Source organism: Tyto alba, unplaced genomic scaffold (assembly GCF_018691265.1).
Source record: "Tyto alba isolate M040663 unplaced genomic scaffold, T.alba_DEE_v4.0 Super-Scaffold_10, whole genome shotgun sequence".
NCBI classification, from domain to species: domain Eukaryota; kingdom Metazoa; phylum Chordata; class Aves; order Strigiformes; family Tytonidae; genus Tyto; species Tyto alba.
The window spans coordinates 29,445,241-29,470,276 of record NW_024881262.1 but is presented as its reverse complement, the minus strand read 5'-3'; the positions used below and the strand labels follow the sequence as shown (position 1 = coordinate 29,470,276).

The following is a 25,036-nucleotide window of genomic DNA, read 5'->3' as shown; positions in this document are numbered from 1 at the left end:
AGTCTGGGGCCAGCGCGGGTGCAGACAGAAGTCACAGGTGCCTGGGCTCTGCGGCCACCCACCACCAAGCGCAGGAGCCTCCCTCCAACTCCAGAGGCTTTGCCATGCCGCGTGGGGAGCTGAGGCTGCCCGCCGTGCTGCCAGCCCCTGCCCGCCCCAGCTGCCCACAGCAGAGCTGTCCCCTCCCTGGGGACTCACCGTGCAGGATGGCTGCATCCAGGGCTCCCCGTCCACCTGCATGGGCAGCAGCTTGGATGTCCTGCAAGGCACAAAGAGAGGGAACGCAGGGTGACGCAGGCACCAGCTTTCGCCGTCGGTCAGGCGCTCAGCTGGGATGGGGACAAATACCTGATGGTGACAGATGAACACTGGGCCAGTCTCTTCCCAGCACTTTTCAGCCCCGTGTAGATCTGCCCCATCTCCATCGCGCCCTCCAGCCCCACCACCTCCAAGAGGTGATCACTGAGGTCTGCAAGGGAGAGGGATCGGAGTCAGTCCCCCCCATCCCCAAGGATCCCTGGCCTTCTGCCATCATCTGAACCATCAGGGCCAGCACAGCGGGGCTGCTGGCCACTCCGGAGGGCAGCGGGGCTGGTGGCACTGTGGGGGATGTGACCTGATGTCCCCAAGGCCACAGAGCTAGGCATTTGCAGTGTTGAGCAATGCTCCTGTCCAAAATCCCTGGAGCAAAAATACTCCAGGTCTGAAAGCACACCCAGTCCCGCACAGCTGCAGGGTGGCAGCCTGGATCCTCACCAGCTCTTCAACCGCTTGTTTGCAGTGTTGCATGAAACAGCAGCAGACACACCCCCCCCCCCAAGGGTGTCCCGGGGCACTGCAGCCCCCCAGGAGCCGGCATGCACAGCAGAATTCTCACCCGGAGGGATCTACCTGCTCAAACCTCAGGGTATTGCCCCTTTTCCAAGCTCCTCCTGCTCTTCCCGGCCACCAGCGCCCGGCACCGGGGCAACTCGCTCCATCTCTCGCTCCCTTTGGGGTCCCCTCTTTCACCTCTGGTGGAAACCCCCGCCAGGAGAAGCCCCCCGAGCCCCTCCATGCCCTCCTGCCCACCCGCCAGCGGGGCTGTGCTCAGGGGGAGCGAGCCCGCTGCCTCTCACCACCCTTCGGAACCGGCCTTTGCTCTGCCCCACTCCCCGCTGCCCATTCCTCACCCGGCAAGGGACAGCCAGTGACAGCCTGGTGACACCGCCGCCCTGGCAGCCATGTGGCAGGGGGGGACTGTTTCCCACCCCAGCCCCGGGCTGTGGGAGGCGGTGGGCGGAAGATACAGGCGCTTGGCCTATTTTGCTGGAGCCGGGGAACCCTGCCAGCTCTTCGGGCTGCTCGCACCCTGCCTGCGCCTGCGGGGGATGGCTGCGGCGGCGGTGGCAGCAGCGGGTGCGAGGTGCTGGCTGGGGCACAGCCCGGGGCCTGTGCTGCCCCCGAAACCCCGCAGCCGGGCTGGCAGCGCCGCGGCGCAGCCTGAAGAGATGCTCACAAAAGCCATCGGTGCCAGCTCCGCAGCTCGGCTGCCGGCTCCTCCTCTGCAGCAGCGGGTGCCCAGCCCTGCAGCGGCTGCCTGCCAGCCCCACGGGGGTGCCAGGGGCCGCCCAGCCTCACGCCTCCAGGCGAGGGGTCCCACCCGAGCACCTGCTGAGCCGTGACCCCAGAAGGGTGGGGGGAAAGGTGGGTGGCAGGGCATGGGAGCCACGTCCTCTCTGGCCACCGTGGCATAAACCAGCCCTGGTAAATGCAGTGCTGGGCTACACCCAGGCGGGCAGAGCCACCGTCCGCCAGCTTGGACGAATCGTTGTTGCGGTCACCCCAGCACCCCAAAAGACAGCGAGCTGCTAGCAACCCCTCCCAGCGCTGTCGCTCCAGCTCCAACGGGCACCGAGCCGCAGCCAGAACTGGCGGCTGCCCAGCTCCCCCGTGCTAAACACACCCCACAAACCCCGACCGGGCCCCGCCGCTCACCCTGCACGCAGAACTTGAGCTCCTTGGCGTCGGTGACCACCGTGGCGTGCAGCTTCTCCGGCGCTTTCTTGCCCAGCCGGTTGTAAGCGCGCTGCTTCTTGGTCTCGCCCCAGAGGTTGGAGCCGCCGTACATGCTGGGGATGTTGAGGACGGCGATGCCCTCCAGGGACGCATTGCTCAGGTCGAGCAGGGTCCCGTCGCACTGCCAGGCACACGGGCAGCATCAGGCTGTGGGGCTGGGGGGGGGGGGGGGAGTCCGGCCCCCTCCCCTCCCCACCGAAGGAGCACGGCGTGCTGCTGGACGGTCCCCAGAGCAAACCTGCCCCAGAGGGGCACGGGCAGTACCCCCTGGCTTTCCTTTCCTAGGGCTGACAACCCACCACCTCTCCTTCCTTGCGCTGCTTTCCCCTCTATTTTGATATTAATTTTACTACACGTCCAAGACAGCAGTTTCGAAAACCAAATTCCTATGAGACTATATAAAACCTCAGCCAGGCTCAGTTCCTGTGACCTGAAATAGGATGCAACACCACTTGGGCCCTGGAGCGACCTCCATCCAAGCATCTTCAGCGCATGCTTCCCCACCTCCCCTTGTGCAAATTGTACCCAAAGAATCAGAAAGTTTGGCTGCCCCAAAACTAACTCGAACCCGTTTGTCTTCAAGCGCAATTTGGGAACTAGAAATTAGGCTGGAAGGAAACGATAGGGAGAGGTGTCTGGTTTTGGAGAGAAAACGGCAAGGCAGTGCACTTGCATGCAGCACAGCTTTGCTGTCATACAGTGGGACTGCCCCAGCCGAAAATTCCCTGTAACAGGTAAAATATCAGTTGCCTGCAGCTTTCCCACAAGACTGAAAACAGCAGCCATGGAAATGCACTTCTTAACTCCAGGTCTTCTCACTCTCACGCTACCCGGATGACATTGGATCCCCTTTCTAGAAGCCTCTGGAGGAAGCAGCCACTTTCCCATTCAGCTGTCTTTTCTCTAGAGAATTTGTACTTTCCTTTATGTATTTGCTCTCTACCTGCCACGCTACACTTCAGCAAATACCAGCAGATTTTTTTTCTTTGCATTTTGGTGATGTGCTGGCATTTCTGCCTTCTCTTGCTTTGCCGAGAGGAATGCGAATGGGCTGACGAACCCCCGCTGCTGCTTTGGCTCCAGTTATTTTCCTCTAGCAAAGAGTGAAGGTCTTGAGATTATTTTTAATACACTGCTGGTGAGCACTGAGCATGCCGGCCGCACGTATGTGGAGCTGGGTGTGCACACGAGGAAGCGTCTCTGTATGTTCAGATCTGCTCTGCCTCCCCTGATGCTCCAAGATCTTATTTTTAGCCTCGCCTTGAAAGCAAAAGGCAGGAATCTTCTGGTTTGGGAATGAAGAGCTGTCTCTCCAAGGTTTGTAAAGGATGTAAATCCTTCCATCCTCAATGCATCTTATATGATATTATGGTTTGCAGGAACAGAAAAGATCCTAATGCTCTGAGCAGCGAATACCGAGGGAGAGGGCTCCGATTCCTCACGGAGTGGACAAGACATCCCACGCCCGGCTGGACCAAGCGTCGCCCCCGGCCACAGGCACCCTCCCTGCCTGCCTGCAAGGCAGCAGGCACTGACCCGGCCGCAGTGGGATGGGAGCGAGTGGGCTGCCCAGGCTGCAGTATTTCCAGGGATGCTGCACAAGCCTGTTCCTGCGTGGGGGGCGTGCGGGGGGGCAAGGACCACGGCTGCCCACGCCTGCCCACGCGCACGCGGGCAGGGAGCGATTTCTCCCTGTGCAGCCCTCCCCTGTCAGCGTGCCAGCGAGCTACAATGGGCTCTTTGAGCAGGGGCAGCTGACGGTGCACTGGCAGCGATGCTGGAAGTAGAAATTTGCAGCTGGGGAAAAAAGCAAATTCATTTCCAGGAGCTGGAGGGGAACGAGTGCCAATTTCCAAAACAAAACTGCCATTTCTCTGCAAGGCTGACAGTTGCCTGGGAGCCGGAGGGAGGACAGGCTGCCGCTTTCAACTTCAAATACTGCGGGATTAACGCTTTCCTGGTGGCACGGCGCAGCTGGTGCCGACGCACGCTCGGTGGGCAGCGTGCAGAGCCCCTCACAAGGAGAGGGGAGCACCTCGGGCCCGTCCCCAGCAGCACTGAACCCCACAGATGTGGATTTTATCTGCCCCGGGACACTGGTGTGTGGGCGGTGAAGGGGGCGAGACGGCCGCGCCCCTGTTTCTGCCCCTTCCCACCAGCTGCTGAGGGCACAGGTTGCTCCCTTCGGGCTTTGGGAAGAGCTGAAAACTCCCTGCCTAGAAACAGGCTTCAAAGTCCCTCTGCCCACAACCACACGCCCTGCACGGCCAGCGCCCCGGGCTCTGCCCACTCTCCTCTGCTCGCCAGCAACCCCGCTCCCACCGCCTGGTCAGACCTGCACCAGCCCTTGGCAGCAAGCAATGGGTTTTGGTAGTTTTTTTTTTTTTTTTTCCCCTCGCCCTCAAGCCTAAGTTATAAAAGGGTCATTTATCCAGTGATAAGGAGAGGCGGAAGTTTACAGCCAAGCAGGGCCCAAACCCCCCAGCACTGGCGGAGAAATGACAGCGCTCTTAGCAACCACGCGCCCTCCTCCCTGCTCTAATTAAAGGCTGTTTCCATGTCATCCAACGAGGGCTGGGAGCAGACATGGAGCTTACAGCGAGAATATTCCAGGCACGCTCTCAAATACAGCTGGAAAAGGGGGAAGAATACAGGGCTATTCTTCTGCCTGCAGCTGGCTGGCTTTGCAGCAAGCGATGCGCGGTGGAAGAGCGGGTCCTGCCAGCCACCGCGTCCTCCTACCGCTGTAAGAGGCCAAAGCTGCCACGGCACCTTCTCCCCAGGCAGCCAAATGCCCTGCCCAAGGGACCCGGGGGGTGACACCACCCAAAAAGCCACGGCTGGAGCCAGGGCCCATCCCAGGAAACCCACCTCCACCTCGATGTAGTCGTGGAGCTTCTTGCAGGTGGCCGCAAAGGTCTCCGACGTCCCGAATTCGAAGTACCACAGCTTGTTCTTCATCCTGGGGCACAGAGATGCCTCACAGCATCCTGCTCGGAAGCGGTGCCTTGCTCCAGCCACCCCCAACCCAACCGGTGGCAGGCTGGGCTGCCACAGCCTTTCCGGAGCTGTTGTGATGGGGACACGAGCCATCCATGGGGACACGAGCCATCGTGGGGAGGGACCACCGGTGTCATGGCCCCGGGGAGCTGTGCTGTGGGACGGGGGGGAGGGCTCAAGGCAGACCTGGCTCTGACACCCTGCGGAGGGGAAGGATGAGGGTGCTGGGTGGTCCCTCAGCATGGGACGGGGTGCCTCCACCAGCTCTCAGCAGATCTGAGCGTGGGCTGTCACCTCTCAGCGGGGCTTCTGGGGACAGGTACCCCCATGGAGGGGACGTCCCCCACCTCAGCACCCTGCCTCTCACCCTCCCGGCACCCTGCCAGGCAGCCTCTGACCGTGGCTCATCCCCTGCATCAGTCACTGCGCCAGGCTTCGAGGGGGAGCTGTGAGCCGAGGGGACCTGAATTTCAGAGCAGAGCTAGACGCTTTGGTCCATTTGGGGTTTTTCTAGCAGGTATTTCTGAACGTGGGGACAGGGGTTGCAAGCCACGGCTCCTGCTGCCATCGCACCATTTCCAGGCACCCCGAGCACAGCGGGAGCGAGCTGAGACCTGCTGCCTGCCCTGCCCTCGCTGCCTGGCCTGCTTCTGCCAGTCCTGGAATTTGGTGATAATTATAAAGCACAAATTAATGTAATTGGGTGCGTGGCCAAGTTCGAGCAGCCTGCCACACTGCCCCAGGCCCTAAGGAGCACCCCAGACCCCCACGGTGCCTGGCCCCTGCCCCCCGGCTATGCCTGGGGTGTCCCCTGCCCGTCCCCAAAGGTTGGACGAACACTGTGCCGTCTCCCCCGGGGCTGTCCTGGGGGGAGAGGGGGGAGAGGAGCCTGGCGGGAGGGGAGCAGGCTCCGGCACACCCCCTTGCTGTGGTGTATGACAGCGGTGGGGCATCCCCCCTGCAGCCACGTTTTTTGGGGGGGTGGGACCCCGCAGGCAGCCCTTACCTGCTGTTGAATTTCTCAGGGTGCTTTTCTCGCATGACGTGGAAGCGGTGGGCGATGGAGGCGTCCTGTGGGGAGAGGGAGCGCAGAGCTGTCGTCGCTGGCACAGCGGGGAAAGAGACCCTCCCTCTCTGCGCCCCGGGGGCATGCACCAGGGGACGGGGGCTCAGCTCTCCGCCCGCGCCGCCGGCCCCCCGCATGGCACAGGGGCACAGGGCCGGGGCGATGGAGGCACCCCCAGCCAGATGGGCTCGTTAAGCAAGACCTAAGTAGCGCACTTGGCCTCCTTCCCTCATCACAGGGGCTCTGCATGGAGGTGACGCTGAGGAAGGGCTGCCAGCGGGGCAGTGGGGCTCCGGGGACACCCCAGGACCCTGCACCCTGCCAGCTCCCCTGCCAGGGTGGCAGCTCTGCTGAAACTCATCGCGCCCTCTCCTACACAGGGTGCGGGGCATTTCAGCCCGACTCACGTCACCAAATGCCACCAGGCATTAGCAGGAACTGATGTGAAGTGAGAAGCACCCCGCAGCACTGCTGGGTGGGTCACCCACACTGCGGTGGTACCACTTGGGCACCCACGGCCCGGAACAAAAACGCTACAAGCACTTGGGAAGAGTTCTTTCTACTTTGCCATTCCCCCAAAGCCCTGCTGCTCCCAGGATTGACCCCTGGAGCTGGGGAAAGCCCCCGTGGCACAGGGCTGCCGCCCTCCCTGGGCTCTCTAAGTGTCCTGGGTTAGAAAAGCAAGAGGGAACGCAGGTCCGAGCACCAAAGCGGGGCTTTGCTGATGGGTACCACCTCGGCAAAAGCTTCAGGTGGGGTGTCCAGCCGATCTCAACCCCTCCCCAAACTTCCCTGAACCTCATTTAATCTCCTCGCACACTTGCTCTTGCAACATTCCTGGCTGGGAAGAGAGAGATTCCATGCCTGTTTATGCATTTAAGTGCTGCCCTTACAGATTACAATAAAACTAGAAAAAGAACACTAGGAGATGGAGGGAGGTTGGGAACGTGAGCAAGGAAGAGTAAGGAGGGAGAGCCCCCCAGCTTGGGAGACTCAAGCTCAAATGTAGAGCTTCACCAAACACTCAGACAGGATTTTATGATCTTTGAGGAACATCACCAGGATCCAGCCCCTGCTCCTGGGAATTAAGTCAGGGCTGGCTCGGAAGGGGGCTCAGGATGAGTCTAGGAGGAGACAGGGAGGGAAGTGTGCGGGGCTGGCACCCCCCGAGTGCACCCGCCGGGCTGGTTCGCTCCAGCGACTTCACAGCAGCCGAGGCGTTTCCCACCGGCCGAGTGGGAAGTGCCCCTGGGAATCCTCTGATCTGGGTGGGTTTTGAGGCCGTGGCTGTGCTGGGGACCCAGGTGACAGCTCCCCTGCTCCGCTGGCCTCCGGAGCTCTTCCCTCCGCTTTGCCGTGGCTGGGTGGCTCCGGTGGGCACGGCACGGTCTGGGCACCGGTCGCTAGCCCTGCACTGGGCTGCTCTCTCCAGCTGAAAATGCATGTGTGCTGTGCCCCGGGCTGCCCTCAAGACCCATCGCTGCCCCACAGCGCTCACCACCCCGATCGAGAAATAGTTGTTGATGATGGTGGAGGGGACAGGATCCCCGTTGGCCTCTCTGTCACTGGGAATGACGTCGATCTGCCAGCGGTCCAGCATCACCTCCGTGCTGTGCTCGATGTCTTTCAGGACCTTCATCAGGTTGCCCCCTTCGTAGCCTGTACGGGCAAGAAGGCGGGCGTTGGGGGAGGTTGGAGGAGGCGGAAAGGGAGCGCAGCCACGTCACGTGGGGCCGGAGGTAGTTGGGTGCTGAGCACCCAGGGGAGCCTGGGGCTGCTGCTGCAGCACTGGTGAGATGCCCTGCTGATCCTCGCAGCGGTGGCAGAGATTTCAGCTAGCGGCACAGCTCTCCCAGAGGAAAAAGGTTGCTGCTGGTGGGGGTTATAGAAAGCGGTGGCTGCTTTTTTTGAAAGGGGTTAGGAGGCACCTTCAGGAGGCGGCAGGGCTGAGATGCAGCCTCAGGCCTCATCCCAAGAGCCCGGGGGCCTTCCCTCCCCCAAGGACAGCACCCACCCAGCCAAGCTGGATGGTCCCCGTGGGCTGGCCACCCCCCAGGCCATGCTTGCCCGGCCTCACCTCCTCCCCAGCGCAAGCACCGGGCCAGGTCATTGCCCGTTCCCAAGGGCAGGACGGCCACCGGTGGGTGTTTCACCAAGTTCGCCTTGTCTGCAATTCAAGGGGAAAGAGGTTTGGGGCGGAAAGGGCTCATTCCCCGCTCCACTCCACGTCCCCCCTCGGCTGGCACCCCAGGCAGGCGTTGCTGTTGGCAGAACCCCTGCCCTGCTCTCGCCGGGGGGAGTATCAGGAACCCACAGCGCAGCTGATCACCAAGGACGTGGGTGGATGATGCTCTGCGAGAGCACGGCCGCTCCTTGCTCACCTATGCAGTCCAGGATCCAGCCCACCGTGCCATCCCCTCCGCAGGCCAGGACGCGGAAATCCGGAGTGTCCCGAAAGAAGCTCAGCCTGGAGAAAACCAGGAGAGACAAGGGGTGACGTGGGGGAGCCGGGGCTGGCGGGAGCGGGCGGAGGATCGGCCGCAGCATCTCCATACCCTGGTGTGGGCCCGCCACGATCCAGGTTGTACACTTGGCGTGGGTTGAGCAGGTAGTGAAATTTCCGGAGGACCCTTGGAAAAGAGAGGAACGAGGGATGCTGTGGAGGCAGTTCCCCTGCAGGAGAGGTGCTGGGGCAGCCCGGGGAACCAGCAGCCCCCAACCCTGGGGGGTTGCTCTCCCTCGGCAGGACCCCACCTACCGCTCCCCTTGCCTTCCTCCGCTCTTGGGGTTCACAAGCACAAGGAGGGGGTGCGTCCCGGGCCGGGGGCTGATCTGGAGGGCAGAAAGCACGAATGCCTGGCCGCTGTGGGGTTCAGCGCGCACCCGCAGCAGAGCTTGCTGGCAGCCCGGCGTGGGCACCTACCTGCAGACCTTGCCCGTCCACCGTGGTGGAGTTGAACTTGAAGCCCTGGTTGTCCTCGGGACTGGTGCTGGCGGGGGAGTCGCTCTCTGATCTCTGGCAGTGGGACTGCCTGTCCTTTGGGGAACAGAGGCAGGGATGCGCGTGCTGCCCTGGGAAGGCAGCGCCGGCAGACAGGGCACACAGGCCAGCCCCGGCGATGTCCTGCCAGGTCCCTGATGCGTCCCCACCAGGTGCCCACCGCCCGGCCCCCGGGGAGCGGGGCACTTACCAGGACGACAGGGCAGATGTAGGAAGGCAGCAAGATGTGGTCCCGCAGCGGGCCCCCGTCGCACTCCGGCTTCACGTGGGAGGCACATTTGTTGTGGAGCTGGGGGGGGGGGGGGGGGGGCGGGAAGGAAGGGGACGTTGGGCAGGGGACACCCGGCCATTTGTGAGCCTCTCCTCCCCCGGGGCCCAGCTGGGTGGAGTGAGCTGCAGGATGCACCCCAGGGCCCCCCGCACCCGCGTACTCACGGTGACTTGGCACCAGACGCAGTGGAGGCCGGTGATGCCCTGGTAGCACTTGATGCTCTTGTGGCATCTGTCGCACTTGACAGGGGAATTGCCCTCGATCCAGGTGTGCTGCATCACCTACAAGGCATGGGGGGGGGGGGGGGGGGGGGGGGCACTGCAGACACCGACCCCCACGCATCTCCTCTCTGCTAAGGGCTCCCGCTGTGATTTCGGAGGGAGGCTTGTCGTGCAGGGATGCTGACCGATGCAAACCAGCCCCTCACGGGGCCACCTTCTCTCCGTGCTGCTCCATGGCAGCACACTAGGGACACCCGCCCCTCACCTAATGCTGCGGCAAACCTTGGGGCCAGGGTTCCTGCGGGTCCCCAGGGGCTGGGGACAGGGCCTTGCCTTGCCGGGCTCTGGATGCTGGGAATGCCCATGAGCTGCTGCCCAAGACCCAGGAGGCAAATCCCAGGGGGAAATGCCACGGGGGACCAGGGCAGGAGACCAAGGGGCCAGCTGCTGCCGGCAGCGCTGCCTCTGGGAGGGCTCCACGAGAGACCCACTGGCTCAGAAACGCACCAGCCGCCTACTCACACTTGTGTTTCTCTTGGATTTCACGTAGGTGCTGATGCAGGAGGCGATATCTTTGGACACGCACCTCTCGTGGACGGTGTACTTGCAGACTGGTGGGAGAGAAGGTGGTGAGCATCACCGCCCGGCGTGGGCGCTGCCCCCTCCCCGCTCACCCTGCAAGCACCCACAGGGCTCAGCACCAACAGGGACAAGTCCCCCCATCCCCGGGGCACAGGGGTGGGGCGGGGGCCACCCCGACCTGGGGGCATGGGGTGCCAGGACTCACAGGAGCAGCAGAGGCCCTGCTTGCGGACCCCCAGCAGCATGGTGCGGCAGAAGTTGCAGTAGGCAGGTTTCTTGAAGTGCTTCAACCTCCAGGCATGCTGCCCGTCATCCTTCACGTTCTGTGGGGCAGGAGACCAGAAGGAGAGGGGGGGTCACTCCTCGCTGGGGATCCCAGCCCACTCAGCCCGCCACTTTTAGCAGCTTTTTGCCCCATAAAAGCTCCCAGTGCATCTGTGGGAGTTCGCTCCCAGCAGGACTGTGGGCTCTCCCCTGCTCCCCTTCTCTCCGGCGTTCCCCCTGCTGCCGCATCCCCCCGCTCCCCGGGCATGTCCTGGCACCAAGCTCTGGCTCCCCACAGCCCCTCGGCGCAGCCTGGCCACGGGGACGGTGACTCCATATCTGGGGCCAGGACACTGCCGCCACGGGGTGATCAAAGCAAGCCTCTTCCACCTGGGTCCAGGCACAAGTGCTTTGCAGAGCCACCTAAAATTCCCCCTTTTCTTGAATCTTCCTGCCAGAAGACCTCCCTGCCATTGTCTCTCCCTGGGAAGCAAACACCAGAATGGGCACCGGGGAGCAGAAACCCAGATTTTCCCTGCAGACTGTTACCTGACGGCCAGGGATGCACCGCGATGAAATGAAGCCCAAAAGGATGAAGAAACAACACAGGGAAACAAGGAAGGTCCCAAACCACCCCACCTCTGCTCTTGGAAACTCACCCCAGGAGAGGAGCTGGCATTTTAGGTGCTCATCTGATTTTTTGATTAAACGTTCATCGAACCAGGGTGTGCTACAAGAGCAAGGAGCAAACCCAGCCTGCTTGGGCATGGCAGCTGGCATCGACCGCAGCTCAAAACCGAGCTTGTGAAGATCTGGGGGGTGAAGGCCAGTCAGCAGGGGCAGGTTGGGGGGTGTCTGCAGGGGCTGGGGAGCCGGGGGCTGGTGTGGGCCTGAGCGGTGCTGGACGGGTGGGTGGCCCGTTGCTGGGGACAGGGTGCCCTCCCGTGGTCCCTACACGTCCTCCATCGCCACCGGCCTCTGCCGCCAGCCCCGGGGCTTTCCTCTGGGAGCGGGCGGGGGGGCTGGATGTGGCGGAAGCAGGTCCCCTCGTGGGCACTCACCGTCTCCATCCCCAGGAGGACCAGCAAAGGGATGGTGGTCATGCCACCCCGGATCCACTCCTCCAGCGTCACGGTCCCATCATGGTCGTAGTCGATCTCCTCCATCATCGCCTTCAGGATCTGGAGGAGGGAGCGGACAGGGTGACGTGGCGATGCCACCCATGAACCCTAGCTGCCAGCTCTAGCTGAGAGCCCCCGCAGCCCCCCGGCTGCCCCCAGCCCCAGCGCTCACGGGCTTCAGCTCGGTGGAGTCCCACTCCAGGTACTCGGCCACGTGCACCATCTGGTTGATGATACGATCCAGCTCCTGAGCACAGAAAGACAACGGTGCCCTGTGTTTAGGGATGGCTTTGGGCATGAGTGGTGTGTCTAGTGTCATGCCCCCCCGCCCCGAGCAGGGATGTGTCAGGTCTATGATCCAAAACACCCGAGGCTGCCCTGGGGGTCAGCAACACCCCACTTCGCAGTGGGTGCTGCTTTCTCCTTTGAAAATCTGCCAGAAAATCTGCAGTGGATTTTCCCTTGGAAAAACTGCTCTGATAAAACAGATTTCTATTTGCAACGGGTTTCAAGGGAGATACCCAAAGGACAAAGAACAAACATCTCGGAGGGGGAAGCTGTGCACGATTTTTCCTTTTCTGAAACACCGTGACCTGATGTAGAGCTACAATTGCTGGTGGGTGGATTTTTTCTAGCTGCTGCTGGATGCTGCAGAGCTGGCATGCATCCCTCAGCCCCACGGCCCAGCCCTGCAGCAAATGCTGCCGCCTTCCTCCTCCCTTCCCATAGCTCGGAGAGCCTCACCGGGGGGAGCAGGCACCCCAAATAGGGCCCTGCATGTCTCCAGCCCCGCAGGCGGCCCTGGAGGGAAGGCTTACCGAGCTGTCCAGGAGGCCGTTTCCATCAGTATCGTAGAGGCGAAACATAACTGGAGGGAGAGGAGAAGACGGCTGCCAGTTAGAGCCCAGCCCCGGGGCGCCCTGGGCAGCCGGTGCTCGGTGCTGGGGCTGTGGGGTGGGAGCAGCCGGGGTGAGACATGGCCCGAGCCTGTACGGGGCTGCGGAGCACCGGAGCAAAGCCACGGCCCCCCCGGCTGCCCCTCTGCCAGACACGGGTGCCGGCAGGCAGGAGCACAGGGGCGATGCTGAACGGGTGTTCCAAGCGATTTTAACCTTTCAGCGTTAAAAAGTGAGCAGGAGCATCCAGCCCCGCACCCCTCCTTGGATGAACCCCCCAGGTGATGCCTCCAGCCACCGGTCCCCCTCCCCACGTGGCGTGACCGGCAGCCCGTGACCCCAGGGTCCCACTTACACTCCAGCTTGTCCTCTGCCCGTCCCCTCTCCAGCAAGGACAGGTAGCAGACGATGTCCTTCAGGTGCACCACCTGGGCCAGGGGGGTGGGGGGCGGCGGGGGGGTGGCTTTCAGGGAGCTGTGGCTCTTCCGCAGGCTGAAGGGTAACCTCTTCTCCGCGCTCCTCGTGCCTGCGGGCAGGGAGAGGAGGGTGAAGGCCACGCACAGCGGGGCCGGGGAGCTGTCCCCAGCCAGGACACGGGGCTGAAAGCACACGAACTCCAGGGCAGGGACCCATTCTGCGCGGGGCACGGAGGACGGGCACGTGAAGGGGACACCGGGTGCCATCGCAGGAGCAGGGCTGGGCACTGCCAGTCGGTCCCTGGGTGGCAGACCCCTGCCCCTCTGGCACCCCAGGTGCGGGCAGGGTGGGCAGTGGGAGCCCCCGGGGACGTGCCCTGCCAGGGACAAGCACCCAGCCAGAAGGAGCGAGAAGGTCGGCGGGCGGCGGGGCGGTTCGCTGGGGTGCGGGGACAGCCCATGCTCACGGCCGCCCGTGCCGGCGGCAGCCCTCAGCAGATGGCTGCTCCTGGCAGAGGGGCCCCCGCCAGCCCTCCCCTCCACCGCCCCCCCTGCTAGGAGCTGCTGCCAGGTAATTAAGACATTGACTGACGGAGGCTCTGTGGGATGGCACCAGTGGCTTAAGTTTGCCAAGTAAAGGTGTCAAGACACCAGGAACCTGCCGAGTTTGGAAGGTCACTGCCACCGCACCGGGGACCTGACCAGTTGCTGCTGCCAGGGCACGGGGCAGCTCAGTAAACCGGGAAGCTCACCTGGTGACTGAGGGCTGAGAAGGGACCCGGAGGAGATTTTCGAAGAGCCTGAGGAGTTGTGAGCAGAAGGGGTGCCGGTGGTGGATTTCTGGGAGGATGACCTGGACCAGCTCGGGGAGGCATTGGGGATCGATGCTGGCGTGAGGGATGCTGGCTGTGGCTCAGCCGCGTTGTTGTGGCAGCTCTTGGGCTCAGGAGTGTGTCGTCCCAGGGCGCTGAGGAGCGTTTTCCCGTTGATCCCTGCAAAGCAGACATATGCCCATGGGCAGCGTGACACAAGGATGCCTGTGCCTGGCATGCCCCTTCCTCCAGGAACCCTGCTTGGGTGCTGGTCAGTCGCCCGGGGATCCTCTTTGCTAGCCACAAAGCAGGCTGGCATCCTGGTCCCGAGGCTCTCCGAGGGGCACTGCAGGCAGCCCCTCACCCTCCTGCCTGGCCCAGCAGCTCCCAGCCACGCTCCTGTCCCTGGGTGCCGGCCACCACAGTGCTCGGGACCAGGCGGGGAGGAGCTGTCCCCCACCACTAGCCACTGCCACTCCCGAGCTCCAAGGCAGCAGCTGAGCGCCCGGGGGAACTGGTGCTCCTTGTTCTTTTGCAGTTTATAGTCCTTTCAGCAGATGTCTCCACACGCTGTGAATCCAGCCGGGGCAGGGGCCGGGGGAGGCAGAAGCGGGGGTGCCTGGCACATGTCCCCTGCTCTAGATGCAGCCGTCTGCACCGACACCTGTGACAGGGGCACAGGCCACCTTGGTCCGGATGGAGATGCCAGCATCGAGTGACTCAGGCTCTGAACGCACGGCGGGAAAGGAGGAATCACTGCAATGGTGCCCCCCGTGGGTCCCCACCGTGGGGAAAGCCCTCTCCTCCCCAGAGCGACACAGCGTCCCTGGGACGCTGTCCATCAGATGGGGTGGAACTGGGCTGTGTGCTGCTCCCGATGCCACCCCCTGCGGGTGCCACCCCACCAACCTTCGTCCCCGGGGGTGCCCGGCTGGGTGGCAGGGGCAGGGCTGGCTCACCGAGGGTGTTGAGCTGCGAGATGCCGGGGCTCTGGCGCTGCGTCTCGGGGGAGCCTTGGCATATCTTACGCTTGAAGGAGGTGAAAAGGTGTTTGCAGAGCTCCTCGGGCACGTCCGCCTCCAGGTAGGTCTTCATGAAGAGGCGAAAGCCCTCGTAGTCGATGGGCTGGGGAGGGGACAGAGGAGGCTGGTGGAGGTGCCCCAGGCACGCCACGGGGGTGCAGAGCTGCTGGCAGTGGGGGGGGGGGGTTGGGGGGTGGGTCTGTGCCCTGGGCACATCAGCTGCAGAGCCCTCCACAAAACCACCCACTTCCCAGATCCCAGCAGGGGAGCCTAAGGGGACCCAGAGGTAACAGGGCCAGAAACCCCCAGTGCCGGCTGGCTGCCAGGGGCCAGCGCGGCCGAGCCAGGCCAGCGGCGTTCAGAGCAGGGACGGGAGCCGTGGCGGCCAGGGTAGAGACCTTCTGGCAGGGCCAAAGGAGGCTGGGGGTGTCTGAGGCAGAGGGGTGTAACAAGCCATGCTCTGAAAGCCTCCCGCTCCCCTGGGACCCTCCAGCCCACCCCCAGACCCTGGGGTCTATCATCCTCCCGAGGTCTCCTCGCCTCCTCCTCTCCCGCTGGGCATCCCCATCCCACTGGGACATTGTCTTCCCGATGGCTTTCGTGGCCCCAGCTGGAGCGAGGGTCCCACGGTGCCCTTGAATAACTGGGTAGTTTTGCTGCCCCTCCTTGCCATGTTCAGCCCACTGATTTTTCTCAGTTTACCTCATTTCTAGTGATTATGGCCCCTGTGAAAGGCTGTGACCTGCTGGCACACTAATAGGTCTCTCTGAAAGCACCGCTCGGAAAAAAAATAACCCCAGCCTCCCACAGGTGGCAACAGCAAAATCATTTGGGGGTTTTGGGAGAAGAGAGAGTAAATCCCTGCCGGCTTCTGCCTAGCAAAGAGATGCCCCAAAACGCTCTCAGTGAGGCAGCCTGCAGCCAGCACGGCACGGCAGCGTGGCCACGGGGACCCGGCAGCATCTGTGGGATGGGGTGGGATGGAGTGGGGTGGCCGCAGGGCCAGCCCGGTCCCCGGGATGGCTGGGGTGGGGAACGTGCCTGGGGTCTGGGAATGATGCTCCCCATCCGTGGGAACATCTTTCCCCGTCCTCGGAGTACGCCCACGGGGAGAGGCGGGGGGGGGGCAGACAGGCAGACCTGCCTTCTCCCGGCGGCTTTTAGCTGGGGCAGCTGGGCTGGGGGAGCTGGCGGGGGGCCGGGAGCTGCCAGCAGCGTGGGGGGAGAGCGGAGGGGACAGGGCCATACCTGTTCGGGGTTGTACCTCGAGAGGACGCCGTCCCCGTGGAACTCCTCCAGGACATCCTTGAGTTTCTTGGTGGAGTCTGGGGAGATGAAGGCGTTGCACTGAGCATGGTGAGCTCCCCTTTGCCATCTTTGCCATTAGACCACCAGCAGGATGGTGGAGACAAGTTTATCTGCTAGATATGCAATTTTTGGTTCCTTCCATGCCTGGGAAGAGGCCACCCTGCTGCTTTGGAGGGCATATAGGTAAAGCTGGCTGGTAGGGATGAGCCCTCTTCCTCCTACCCTATATAAAAATAAATGCAGGCCCAGAGCGAAGCTGTGGTGCTGGGCAAGGAAATCCCAGACCGCTCCCTGGTCCCAGCTGCTCCAGGGGTGATGCTGAGCACAAAACCTGGTTGTCCCTGTCCCAGCCCCTCCGCACGGCTGCCCTTGTGCTGAGAGCTGGTGCCTGCCTCGGCAGCCCGAGCCGTCCCTGGAGCCTGCCCTGGGCTGCCCACCAGCATCTCCAGGAGGTGTCAGGAGGGAGAAATAGAACAGTATTGCTCTGTGCAAACTTCCACACAGGTACTAAATGGCCCGTGAGTTGCCCTGGGCGGGTGTCCTCAGAGCTGGAGGGACATCAGTCCTTCCAGAATTGAGAAATAAGGGAAAAGTGGGAAAAAAGCTCAAGGGGAGGGAACGTGAAGCCCTAATCTTCAGACACATATCTCCAGGCATGTCCATTTAAAAGGCTCTCAGACACATCAGCCCTGTTACCTACTGTGAAATCGTCTCTCCAAGCAGGGGGTTGTGCTGGCTCCTGCTCCCCCCACGACTGTCCGGGATGCCTGGGGCAGGTCTGGGGGGGGTCGCAGAGCACAGCCAGGGGCCAGTGCGTGCTCAAGGAGGGGGGTCCTGGCCCCAGGGCTGGGGAGGACCCGTGGGAGGACCCCTGAGCCCTGCTCCCCAGCCTGGTGCTAGGTCACCCTCCCAGGGAGGAGGCAGCTGCCCGCGCTGCAGTCTTGCTTGCCACACTTTGATTAACGAAACGAAGAGGCTGTATGTGTTCCAATCTCAGAATTACAGATGGTGTTTTATGGTTTGTGATTCAAGAAAGCAGAGCCTGTTCCACGGAGAGGCAGGATGAGACGCAGACAGCGACGCTGCGCGCACACCTCTGCCCGCAGCCCTGCCTGGGATGCCCGGCGGGTGGGCAGGGGGCTGGGGGCAGCTTGCACTGAGCTGTTTGGATTGGGAGACCGCGCCTCCCCCGGCCTTGACCCGGCTCGCCTCACCCCTGTGATGTGCAGCAGCCCCGAGGACAGCCCCGGGGGGGCCTCATGGGGTCCCCCCTTGCCTCCCCCCCATGCAGCCGCAGGAGCCTGCTCGCCCCCGAGCTATGCTACCCCTGCAAAGCAATGCCCCAGAGATTTTACAGCCCTTCTCCCTTCATCCCACAGTCCCGGCTGGGCTTTCCTGCCCGTCCTGCTCTGCTCTCAGCACCTTCCCGGGCTGCACCACTTCTCCATCACCTGCCACAACAAGCTGCCCACGCACCAGCTCTCCAGCAAGCAGGACCCTCAGGGACCTGGTTTCAGACCCCCAGGCTCCCTCCCCAGCTGCTGGCGGCCCCAGGACCCCGCGGCACTGCCGCCAACCTCCCCTCCTCAGCAGGAGCTGCAGGAGAGGGCTGCTCTGCAAAAGCGCTAAGGAAAATTACTGCAGAGGGTTGGCAACCCGAGGCGAGCCGCTGAGCGGCTCCGCGTGTTTAGGAAAAGCCAGTCTGCTTTCCTCATTGGCATTTCACTTTGCTAACGAACGTGGGAGCCAGCCGCCTTCGGAGGGACCGAGCCTTGCTCATGTGTGCGTCCCCCAAAGCTTGCTCTCAGCTAAATCCTCCTGGGCACGCAGGCACAGGGACTCCTGCCGTGCCCCATCAGCCAGTGCTGGGGGTCGGGGACCTTCCCAGCCTCCCCAGCCAAAATCTAAGAAGTCACCTAGTTCTCCAGGAGGACACCAAGGATGTGTAGGACACCCGGTCAGGCACTGACCTTTAAAACCCTTCTCTCTGCCCCGGGGGGGGATGTGCGGGGGGGGCACAGGGTACTCACAGTCTGTGTACTGCTGGAGCTGGGCAAACTCGGTGGGGCTGAGCGAGATCCACCCGCCATCGCTCATCTTCGGGCGGCAGGCCCCGGGGCAGGGGCCGCGAGCCGCTGCGCTCGGCGTGCCGGGCTCGGTGCGGCGGGGTCCCGGTCACGTCGGCACCACCACGGGTGCGGGGGGCACTGGGCTGGCTGGCACCATTCTGCTGAGCCCGTGGGCAGCGAACCCCGGAGCTTCAGAGCACCCGGTCAGCGCCTTCTTCCCTAGAGTGGGGATAAAAAGAGAGCGGGGGGGTGGGGGGGGGCAGTCAGCAGTGCCTTGCCCACGGCTGGCAGAGGGTGGCTCCTGCCTGCACACGCTGCCCTGCCACGGCTCCCCGCTGTGAGCTTAGAAATAGGGTGCAAGGGTGCTTTCCCAGCTGGGGAGGGCTCCCCACCACAGATGTGGGGGAACCTCTGCTCCAGGCATGCTGGGGGAACGGAGAGGAGAGTGTGTTGGCTGCAGCGGGGGGGCTGGCAGAAAGGGGGATGAGCACGAGGAGGAACACAGAGCACCTCACCACGCGACCACCCCCGGGGTTCAGCGTCCCCGGGGGAGCCCCTCTGCTGTGGTGCCGGCACCGTACCACCCGCGACAGCCACGGCTCTCGGCGGCCAGAGCGTGTGGCTCGACAAAGGCAAGGCAGATGCTGTGGGCAGGGAGAGGAGCCTCTCACCTTATTTATCCCCAGCGTTTTCCAGGGGAACCCAGCATGATAGGAGCAGAAGGAAGGATGCAATTAATTAGAGAAGACGCAGCCCCCTGGGCCCAGAGGCAGGGGAGCTGAACAAGTGGCAACTCCCAGCCTGCGCCTCCACCCCCCAAGCTGGTGGTGAGCTTTAGCTGGCTCCGCCACTGAGAATCATTGTAAATGAAAGTCTACATCCAAAACTGGGTGAGAGGGAAAAACCTGTGCCACAGAGGAGGCATCAGAGGGCCTCCAACCAAGTGGTCCCCTCCAGCCTGTGCGTTTGCAGGCTTCAAAACTTAGCAGCTTTTTCACTTAACCAAACTGGTCACAGGGAAAAGGACAGCAACCCATAGAAGTGGCTGCTCTTCAAAGGAGCTGGTGAGAGCAACCTCATCTCAGTTTTAGGGCTGTCTCCCTGATAACTGATGGCTCCCGGTTTCCACTGGCCTGAGCTGATGGATGGGAGAAAGCGGAGCACAGGCGAGCTGGGAAGGGCCACGCGACTTGGGGCAACGCTCAGGGAGCACCCACACCCCCTGCGGCCGGCCGGACTGCCCCCGGCGCCTCTTCATTTGTGGGAAAAGGCATTTGATTAAGGTGAGAAAGTTATTTTGGGGGAGCTGCCGGGTCCCACGTGCCACACCAACTCCAGCCAGTGTCCCTAGGGACATTTACAATTGCGGTGCACCAAGGGCAGGCACTTAACTCCTCGACTTCAGGATTTCCCCCCACACCAGTCTCTGAGGTAGACCTTCTCCTTCACCCTAGCCACACAGGGCAGCCCATGTTGGCAAGGAGATGTGACCACCTTCACGGGGCTTTTGGGATGCAGTCAGGGGAGCACAGCTGCTCGGTCCCCAGCAAACCCAATTTTCTTTACTAACGTGATCCTGGCTTTAACTCCAGCAGCTGCAAGTACTCCAGGGTGAGACACGGCCCAAGGGCACATCCCTGTGTTGGCAGAGAAGGGAGCACTGCAAACCCCTCCTCAGGGCTACGAGGAGGATGGTGACCCCTGAGGGAGCAGCACAGGGCTGAGCACCCACCCGGCTGGCTGCCAAAGGGTTTTCCAGGTGTGTGGAGTGACTGCACATCTGGGGGGAACCCAACCAAACCCTGGGCACGCGTTTGCTGGAGTTAAAGGACACAGCTGTGCTGAAGTCCCGCTCAGCCCTTTCCTCCCAGGAGCTGGAGCTCGGAGCATGCCCTGCTTCACTGCTGGGGGGCTGCTCCCCCCCCTGGGGCCGGGCAGCGGGCAGAGGGGATTTGCCTCGTAGCAAATTTTGCTGGGTACAAAGCCGCGTCCTTCCGGCGATGCTGCTGCCTGAGGTTTCTCTCCGAGAGCTGGGCAGATGTTGCTGCCCAGAAAAGCTCCTGCCCCTCTCCCCCCACCCCGTGGCTCTCCCTTCCCTCTGCTAGCAGGGGACAGCCCTGGGGGTGGGGGGCACAGCCACTGGGGCTTCTGTCCTCAGCAATCCCATCCCATGCCTTGGGGCTTCTTGGCTGCAGCACAACAGCTTCCAAGGCTGCCAGGAGCACAGCGGGGGCTCAGCTGGCAGGGGCTTGGGGACCCCCCCAAGACACTTCTGCTGTTCCTGCTCGGGGTGGTGGTGGTGGTGGTGGGGGATGGCTGCCCCAGGGCTGGCGGGGGGTGACGATGCCACCAGCCTGCAATGCTCTGCCCTAGGGGCACTCACCTGGGGACAACATACAACCCTGAGGGAAACATCACCCCCCAACTCTCCCTGGGGCCCTGCCGGCCCCGTGGCAACTAGCCTCCAGCCTGCGGCCATCCCAGCTCATCCCAGGGGGCTCCTTGTCCCCATGCCACCAACTGGGGACAGGCTGGGCACAACAGTTTGAGGGCTAGAAAAAACCTACCCAACATCTTCCCACACCGGCATCGCTTTTCTGGGGATCTTCATCTCGAGGAAAGGACAAGCAGGCATATGGTGTTTGCACCTTTCCAGGGTGAAGGGTTTGTCCCGAGATATCTCTGAGGCTGGTCCAGAAGAACTCAGTCTGTAAGAAACCCTCCAGGAGTGCACACAGGCTTTGTTTCCTGGCAAATGAGCTGTTTGGTTTGATCAGAACCTAATTTTTATCCTAAATTTATACGAGGAAAGGCTGAGAGAGCAGAGCTAGCTCAGCCCGCAGAAGAAAAGGCAAAGGGGAGGACCTGGCTGGCTCCAGCTGCCCAAAGGAGTTCGGGTTCACCGAGCCCTCCCACAGCGGACGGCAGCAAAAGCATCCCTCGCTTTTTTTTTAACAGCGGGATACAGGACGGCATGAAGCAATAGAAGGAAAGCAAAGCGGAGCTAATTGGGCCATCCCAAGGGGCTTTTCCCCAGCAATTGCTGAAATAACAAATGCCACTTCTGGCACGTCAGCCTTCGGATTTCAGGAAGGGCAGGAAAAAGCCTCCTTAGGAATCCAGCTGCTGCTCATTTGGCCGCCCTCTGAATTGTCAGCGGCAAATTATGTTCTATTAAATCAAATTTGCCTCTCTCTAAAAATAGCTCCCCTACTAGTGTTACAAACAACACCGGATTACCCTGCCTGAAAGCGCTTACCGGGATGCGGCCCCTCTCCCCCTCCTCGCTCCGTGCCCGCCAGCCGTGCACGTGGGCTTTCCCGTTCTGCCGGCACCGGCGGCACGGCGTGACTCAGGGCGGCTGAAGTGGCTGGGGGAGGATGGAGAGGGGGGGAGCCGGGAGGGCTTTGAGCACCTCCCAAACCCTCCCGGGGGATTAGCTGGACCAGAGCCCTCGGGAAGCCCCCGCACGGAGCATCCTGCCAGCCCGGAGGCCAGGCGAGAGCGCCGAGGGCTGGGTGATGAAGGAGACGCCGTGGGGAGCATCGGCGGGTGCGGGCAGAGGCACAGCTCAGTGGGAGCCAGGGCCGGGCCATGTAGGGCCTGAAACACTCACGTCAACAAGGGAGATGCCAGGCTGGAGCTGGCGATGGGCCAGCCCCCGCTGGCAAGCGGGGCCCGGGCAGGCAGCAGCACGGCCAAGCCACGGGCAGGTCTCGATAGCCACGAGAAAGGGCTATCGAGACCCATGGGCACCCTCAGTGTCCAGGGCTGGGGGGGGGGGGGGCTCCCAGGAGCAGCAACGGGAGGGCAGGGGAGCTGTTTCCCCAGGCAACCACCCCTGCCCAAAAGGCTCCCCACCAGCCCCCCCGAGCTGCTGAGGATGAAGGACCCAGCCCCTGGGCTGCTCCCCCAGCACGCAGCACGGTGCTGCAGGCCTTGCCGAAGGTTTGGGAAGGTTTGTTCCACCAGCACTGGGACAGGAGCTAGCGATGGAGACCCAATTCTGCCCGAGCTGGGGCAGAGCGAGCACAGGCAGTGGGCCAGCAGCTTCCAGGTGCCGGCAGAAAAGCAGCCACTCCCGCAGAGCCTCCAGCCTTTGACTGGCTCCGCGTTTGGGGCTGCAAGCCCATGCCCTGCCCGCAGGAGAGTTCTGCTTCTGATGCCCTTTGGGAAGGAAAAACGTTGGCTCCTTGGGCTTCAGGTGTTGGCACCAGGAGGGAAAGCTCCTGCTTTGCATATGCACGCTTGCACATGCGGCAGCTGTAGCTCTCAGACAGCAGCGGGGTATGGCACAGCCCGAAGCTGGGCTCTTCCCTGCACCCCTCCCTGGGCCACAAAACCACAGTCACTCACAACGTCTTTTCCTGGGGCAGAAGCACGGTGGGTCCCTGCAGGAATGGCATTTTCCAGCCCACCCCATCTTTTGGAAAGATCAGCCTATTTTTGTGTTGGACTGAGGAGAGGCCCCTGAGGCTGTGGGTGGAGTGTAAATCCCTCCTGTCCCACTGCAACAGACAAACCCCAACCAAGTCACGCTTAAACTGTTTTCTGCAATGACAGGAGAACACACTTTTCTGCATTTTGTCAGCCCAAGAGGACACTTGGGATCTGATTTTTCCATTATCCCTGCTTGTTGCTCTCTACACAATCCCCCGGCCCTTTACCCACCCACGCAGAGCCAGGCACGCTGTCTGGGTGCCTCGCACCAACTTTTCTTTGGGTGCTGAGCACCCTTGCAGCACCAGAGCCCGTGCTGGAAGGGGTGCCTGGAGCACCCGGGCAGGCAGCCGCCCAGGAGCCTGTGCCCACTGGCCCCGAACACCTCCGATGGGAGGAGAAGTGCTCCTTCCCACCTGGAGTAGCTGCTTTTAGGTGTGTTGTGTTGGCCGCCCGCTCCCCGGTCTTCGGCAGCCATCCAGCAAACACAGAGGGGGTTGTTGGTGCAGAACCCCCAAACCCTGCGTGCACACGTCTGCTGGGAGCACCTCACTGGGCCTCTGCGCCTGCTCCCAGCTGCAGGGCATCCTTCCTTGTCAGCTTTTAAGCAAGCAAGAAGCGTTTCGCTAAGGGATGCTCCCCTCTCCCCGACCGCTGTGTTAGAGGACTGGCAAGGCTGGAGAGAGAGGAGACATCTGCTGCCAGTGACCAGCTCTCGTCTGGTGGGTGCTCTCTCCCACGCAGCCGGGTAGTGACACGGGAAGAGGAGGGTGGCCGTGGCTGGCCCCCTGGCCCTGGGGTCGGTCTGCAGACCTACCGACTCCCAACCAGGAGCTGGGAGAGCTCAGCTCAGCCCATCCGTGTGGGGACAGCAGGGACCCAGCACGGCCCCCCTGGAGCTCACCCCCCGCCCCGTCAGCCCGCCTCACACCCTGGGGACACCAACAACCTCCCGATTTACTAGTGTTGCCTTTTTAGAGAATGGTTTCGCTGAGTGAGGGCGGAGAGGACTACTGGACCTGAGCTGGGACGCCTTTTGAGCAAGAGCCATCCCCTCGCCACCTCCCCTGCGGGCCCCAGCCAAACCAGAACTTGTCCTGGGGAAAAGCCCCTTCCCGTGCCAGATGGGGAGACAGTGGCTGGCCCCGTGGGCTGGGATTCCGCCCCCCCGGGCTCCCAGCTCCATCACCTCACACCTACAAACCCAGGGCATCCCGCTGCCAGCGCAGCAGGGAAGCCCCAGCTCTCTCCCCACGGGAATCCCGTGGCAGTGAGTCCCGTGCGTTAACCACACCTTGCGTGGGATAACGCTGCTTTCCCGTGGCTTTGAAATACGTTCTTCTCCCCTTTCATCCCCCGAAACAACCTGAAGAACAAGTTGCAGACGGCCTCTTTCCGCAGGCCGGGCATGCCGAACACCTCCTCAGTCCTCCTGCCCTCGGAAGCAAACGGCCCTAGCAATTTTTACTTCACGAGGAAGACACTAACGAGCTTTTCCAGCCCGGCAACGCAGGGGAACGGCTGACTCGGGCTGTTTCTTTGTCCATCAAAAAGATGCGTGGTTTTACAGCAAAGCTGAGAACCAACACACGCTGAGACACCGGTGAAGATCTCGGAGCCCCCCCCAGGCTGCCTTAAAGGCTCGGTGGCAGCCATCTTCTCCACCCTGGGGGACAAGGGGATGCTGCCCTGTCCTCCCCGACCCCTTAGGTCAGCTTTTTCCACGGGTCGAGCCCCCCCCACCCACCCGAGCACCCGGGGCCCCCAGTTCCTGCGCCCCGGCGCTGTCCCTCTCCCTGACCGCACGTCCCCGCTCCCCAAACCGCCCCAAAACCTCCCCAAAGCCTCGGGACGGGGTGGGGAACAGCCCGGGGGAGCGTCGGGGGCTCCGTGCGGGGCGCCGGGGTGGGGGGGGGGGGGGGGATGGGGGTTGCGGCGGGCACCGCCGAGCCGGGCGCGGGTGGGTCCCATGGTTGGGAAGGGGCGAGCCCACAGCGTGTCCGTGTCCGTGTGCGTGTGTGTGTGTTTTCCCTCCCCACGCGATCCCCCGCCTCTGTCCCCTTACTTGGCGGCGGCAGCGCGATGCCATCGGCGGCGGAGCCCCGGCGGGGCCGGGCAGGTCGCGGCGGCGGCTCCGGGGCTCGCCGGTTCCCGGGGCTCGCCGGGCAGCCCGGCAGCTCCCCGCTCCCTCGGCGAGGCGGAGCCGGGCGGGGGGGATGCGGGGGGGGGATGAGAGCCGGCCCGGCCCCCGCCGCTCCGCCGGCTGGCCGGAGAGGGGGGGAAGAAACAGGAGGAGGAGGAGGAGGAGGAGGAGGAGGAGGAGGAGGAGGAGGAGGAGGAGGAGGAGGAGGAGGAGGAGGAGGAGGAGTTGGAGGGAAGAACCCGGCCGCCCCGACCGCGCCCCCGGCCTCGGGGCAGCGCCTGGGAGAGCGGCGGGAGCAGCCGAGCTGTGGGGGAGAACCGGGAGCCGCCTCCCCGTGATAAGAAAA

At 62.9% G+C, this 25,036-nt stretch overlaps 1 protein-coding gene across 2 annotated transcripts in view; it reads right to left on the bottom strand.

The window, feature by feature from the left end:
* Positions 1-24,806, bottom strand: part of LOC116961474 (diacylglycerol kinase beta-like) — a 28,492-nt gene extending 3,686 nt beyond the window's left edge. The window contains exons 1-25 of one of the 2 annotated variants that reach the window (XM_042796059.1): positions 24,613-24,806; positions 20,675-20,827; positions 18,069-18,326; positions 15,979-16,055; positions 14,668-14,833; positions 13,649-13,888; positions 12,836-13,006; positions 12,403-12,452; positions 11,757-11,831; positions 11,525-11,644; positions 10,405-10,522; positions 10,140-10,228; positions 9,561-9,677; positions 9,316-9,414; positions 9,048-9,161; positions 8,883-8,956; positions 8,680-8,754; positions 8,506-8,591; positions 8,202-8,291; positions 7,623-7,783; positions 6,065-6,129; positions 4,930-5,020; positions 1,978-2,179; positions 349-469; positions 199-259 (exon numbers count right to left, since the gene is read on the bottom strand). In XM_042796059.1, coding sequence (XP_042651993.1) covers positions 199-259; positions 349-469; positions 1,978-2,179; positions 4,930-5,020; positions 6,065-6,129; positions 7,623-7,783; positions 8,202-8,291; positions 8,506-8,591; positions 8,680-8,754; positions 8,883-8,956; positions 9,048-9,161; positions 9,316-9,414; positions 9,561-9,677; positions 10,140-10,228; positions 10,405-10,522; positions 11,525-11,644; positions 11,757-11,831; positions 12,403-12,452; positions 12,836-13,006; positions 13,649-13,888; positions 14,668-14,833; positions 15,979-16,055; positions 18,069-18,135 — 2,529 coding nt within the window. In that variant the 5' untranslated portion in view covers positions 18,136-18,326; positions 20,675-20,827; positions 24,613-24,806. The remainder of the gene's footprint in view (positions 1-198; positions 260-348; positions 470-1,977; positions 2,180-4,929; positions 5,021-6,064; positions 6,130-7,622; positions 7,784-8,201; positions 8,292-8,505; positions 8,592-8,679; positions 8,755-8,882; positions 8,957-9,047; positions 9,162-9,315; positions 9,415-9,560; positions 9,678-10,139; positions 10,229-10,404; positions 10,523-11,524; positions 11,645-11,756; positions 11,832-12,402; positions 12,453-12,835; positions 13,007-13,648; positions 13,889-14,667; positions 14,834-15,978; positions 16,056-18,068; positions 18,327-20,674; positions 20,828-24,612) is intronic. The other variant, XM_042796050.1, reaches the window with a different exon arrangement.
* Positions 24,807-25,036: the final 230 nt, after the last annotated feature.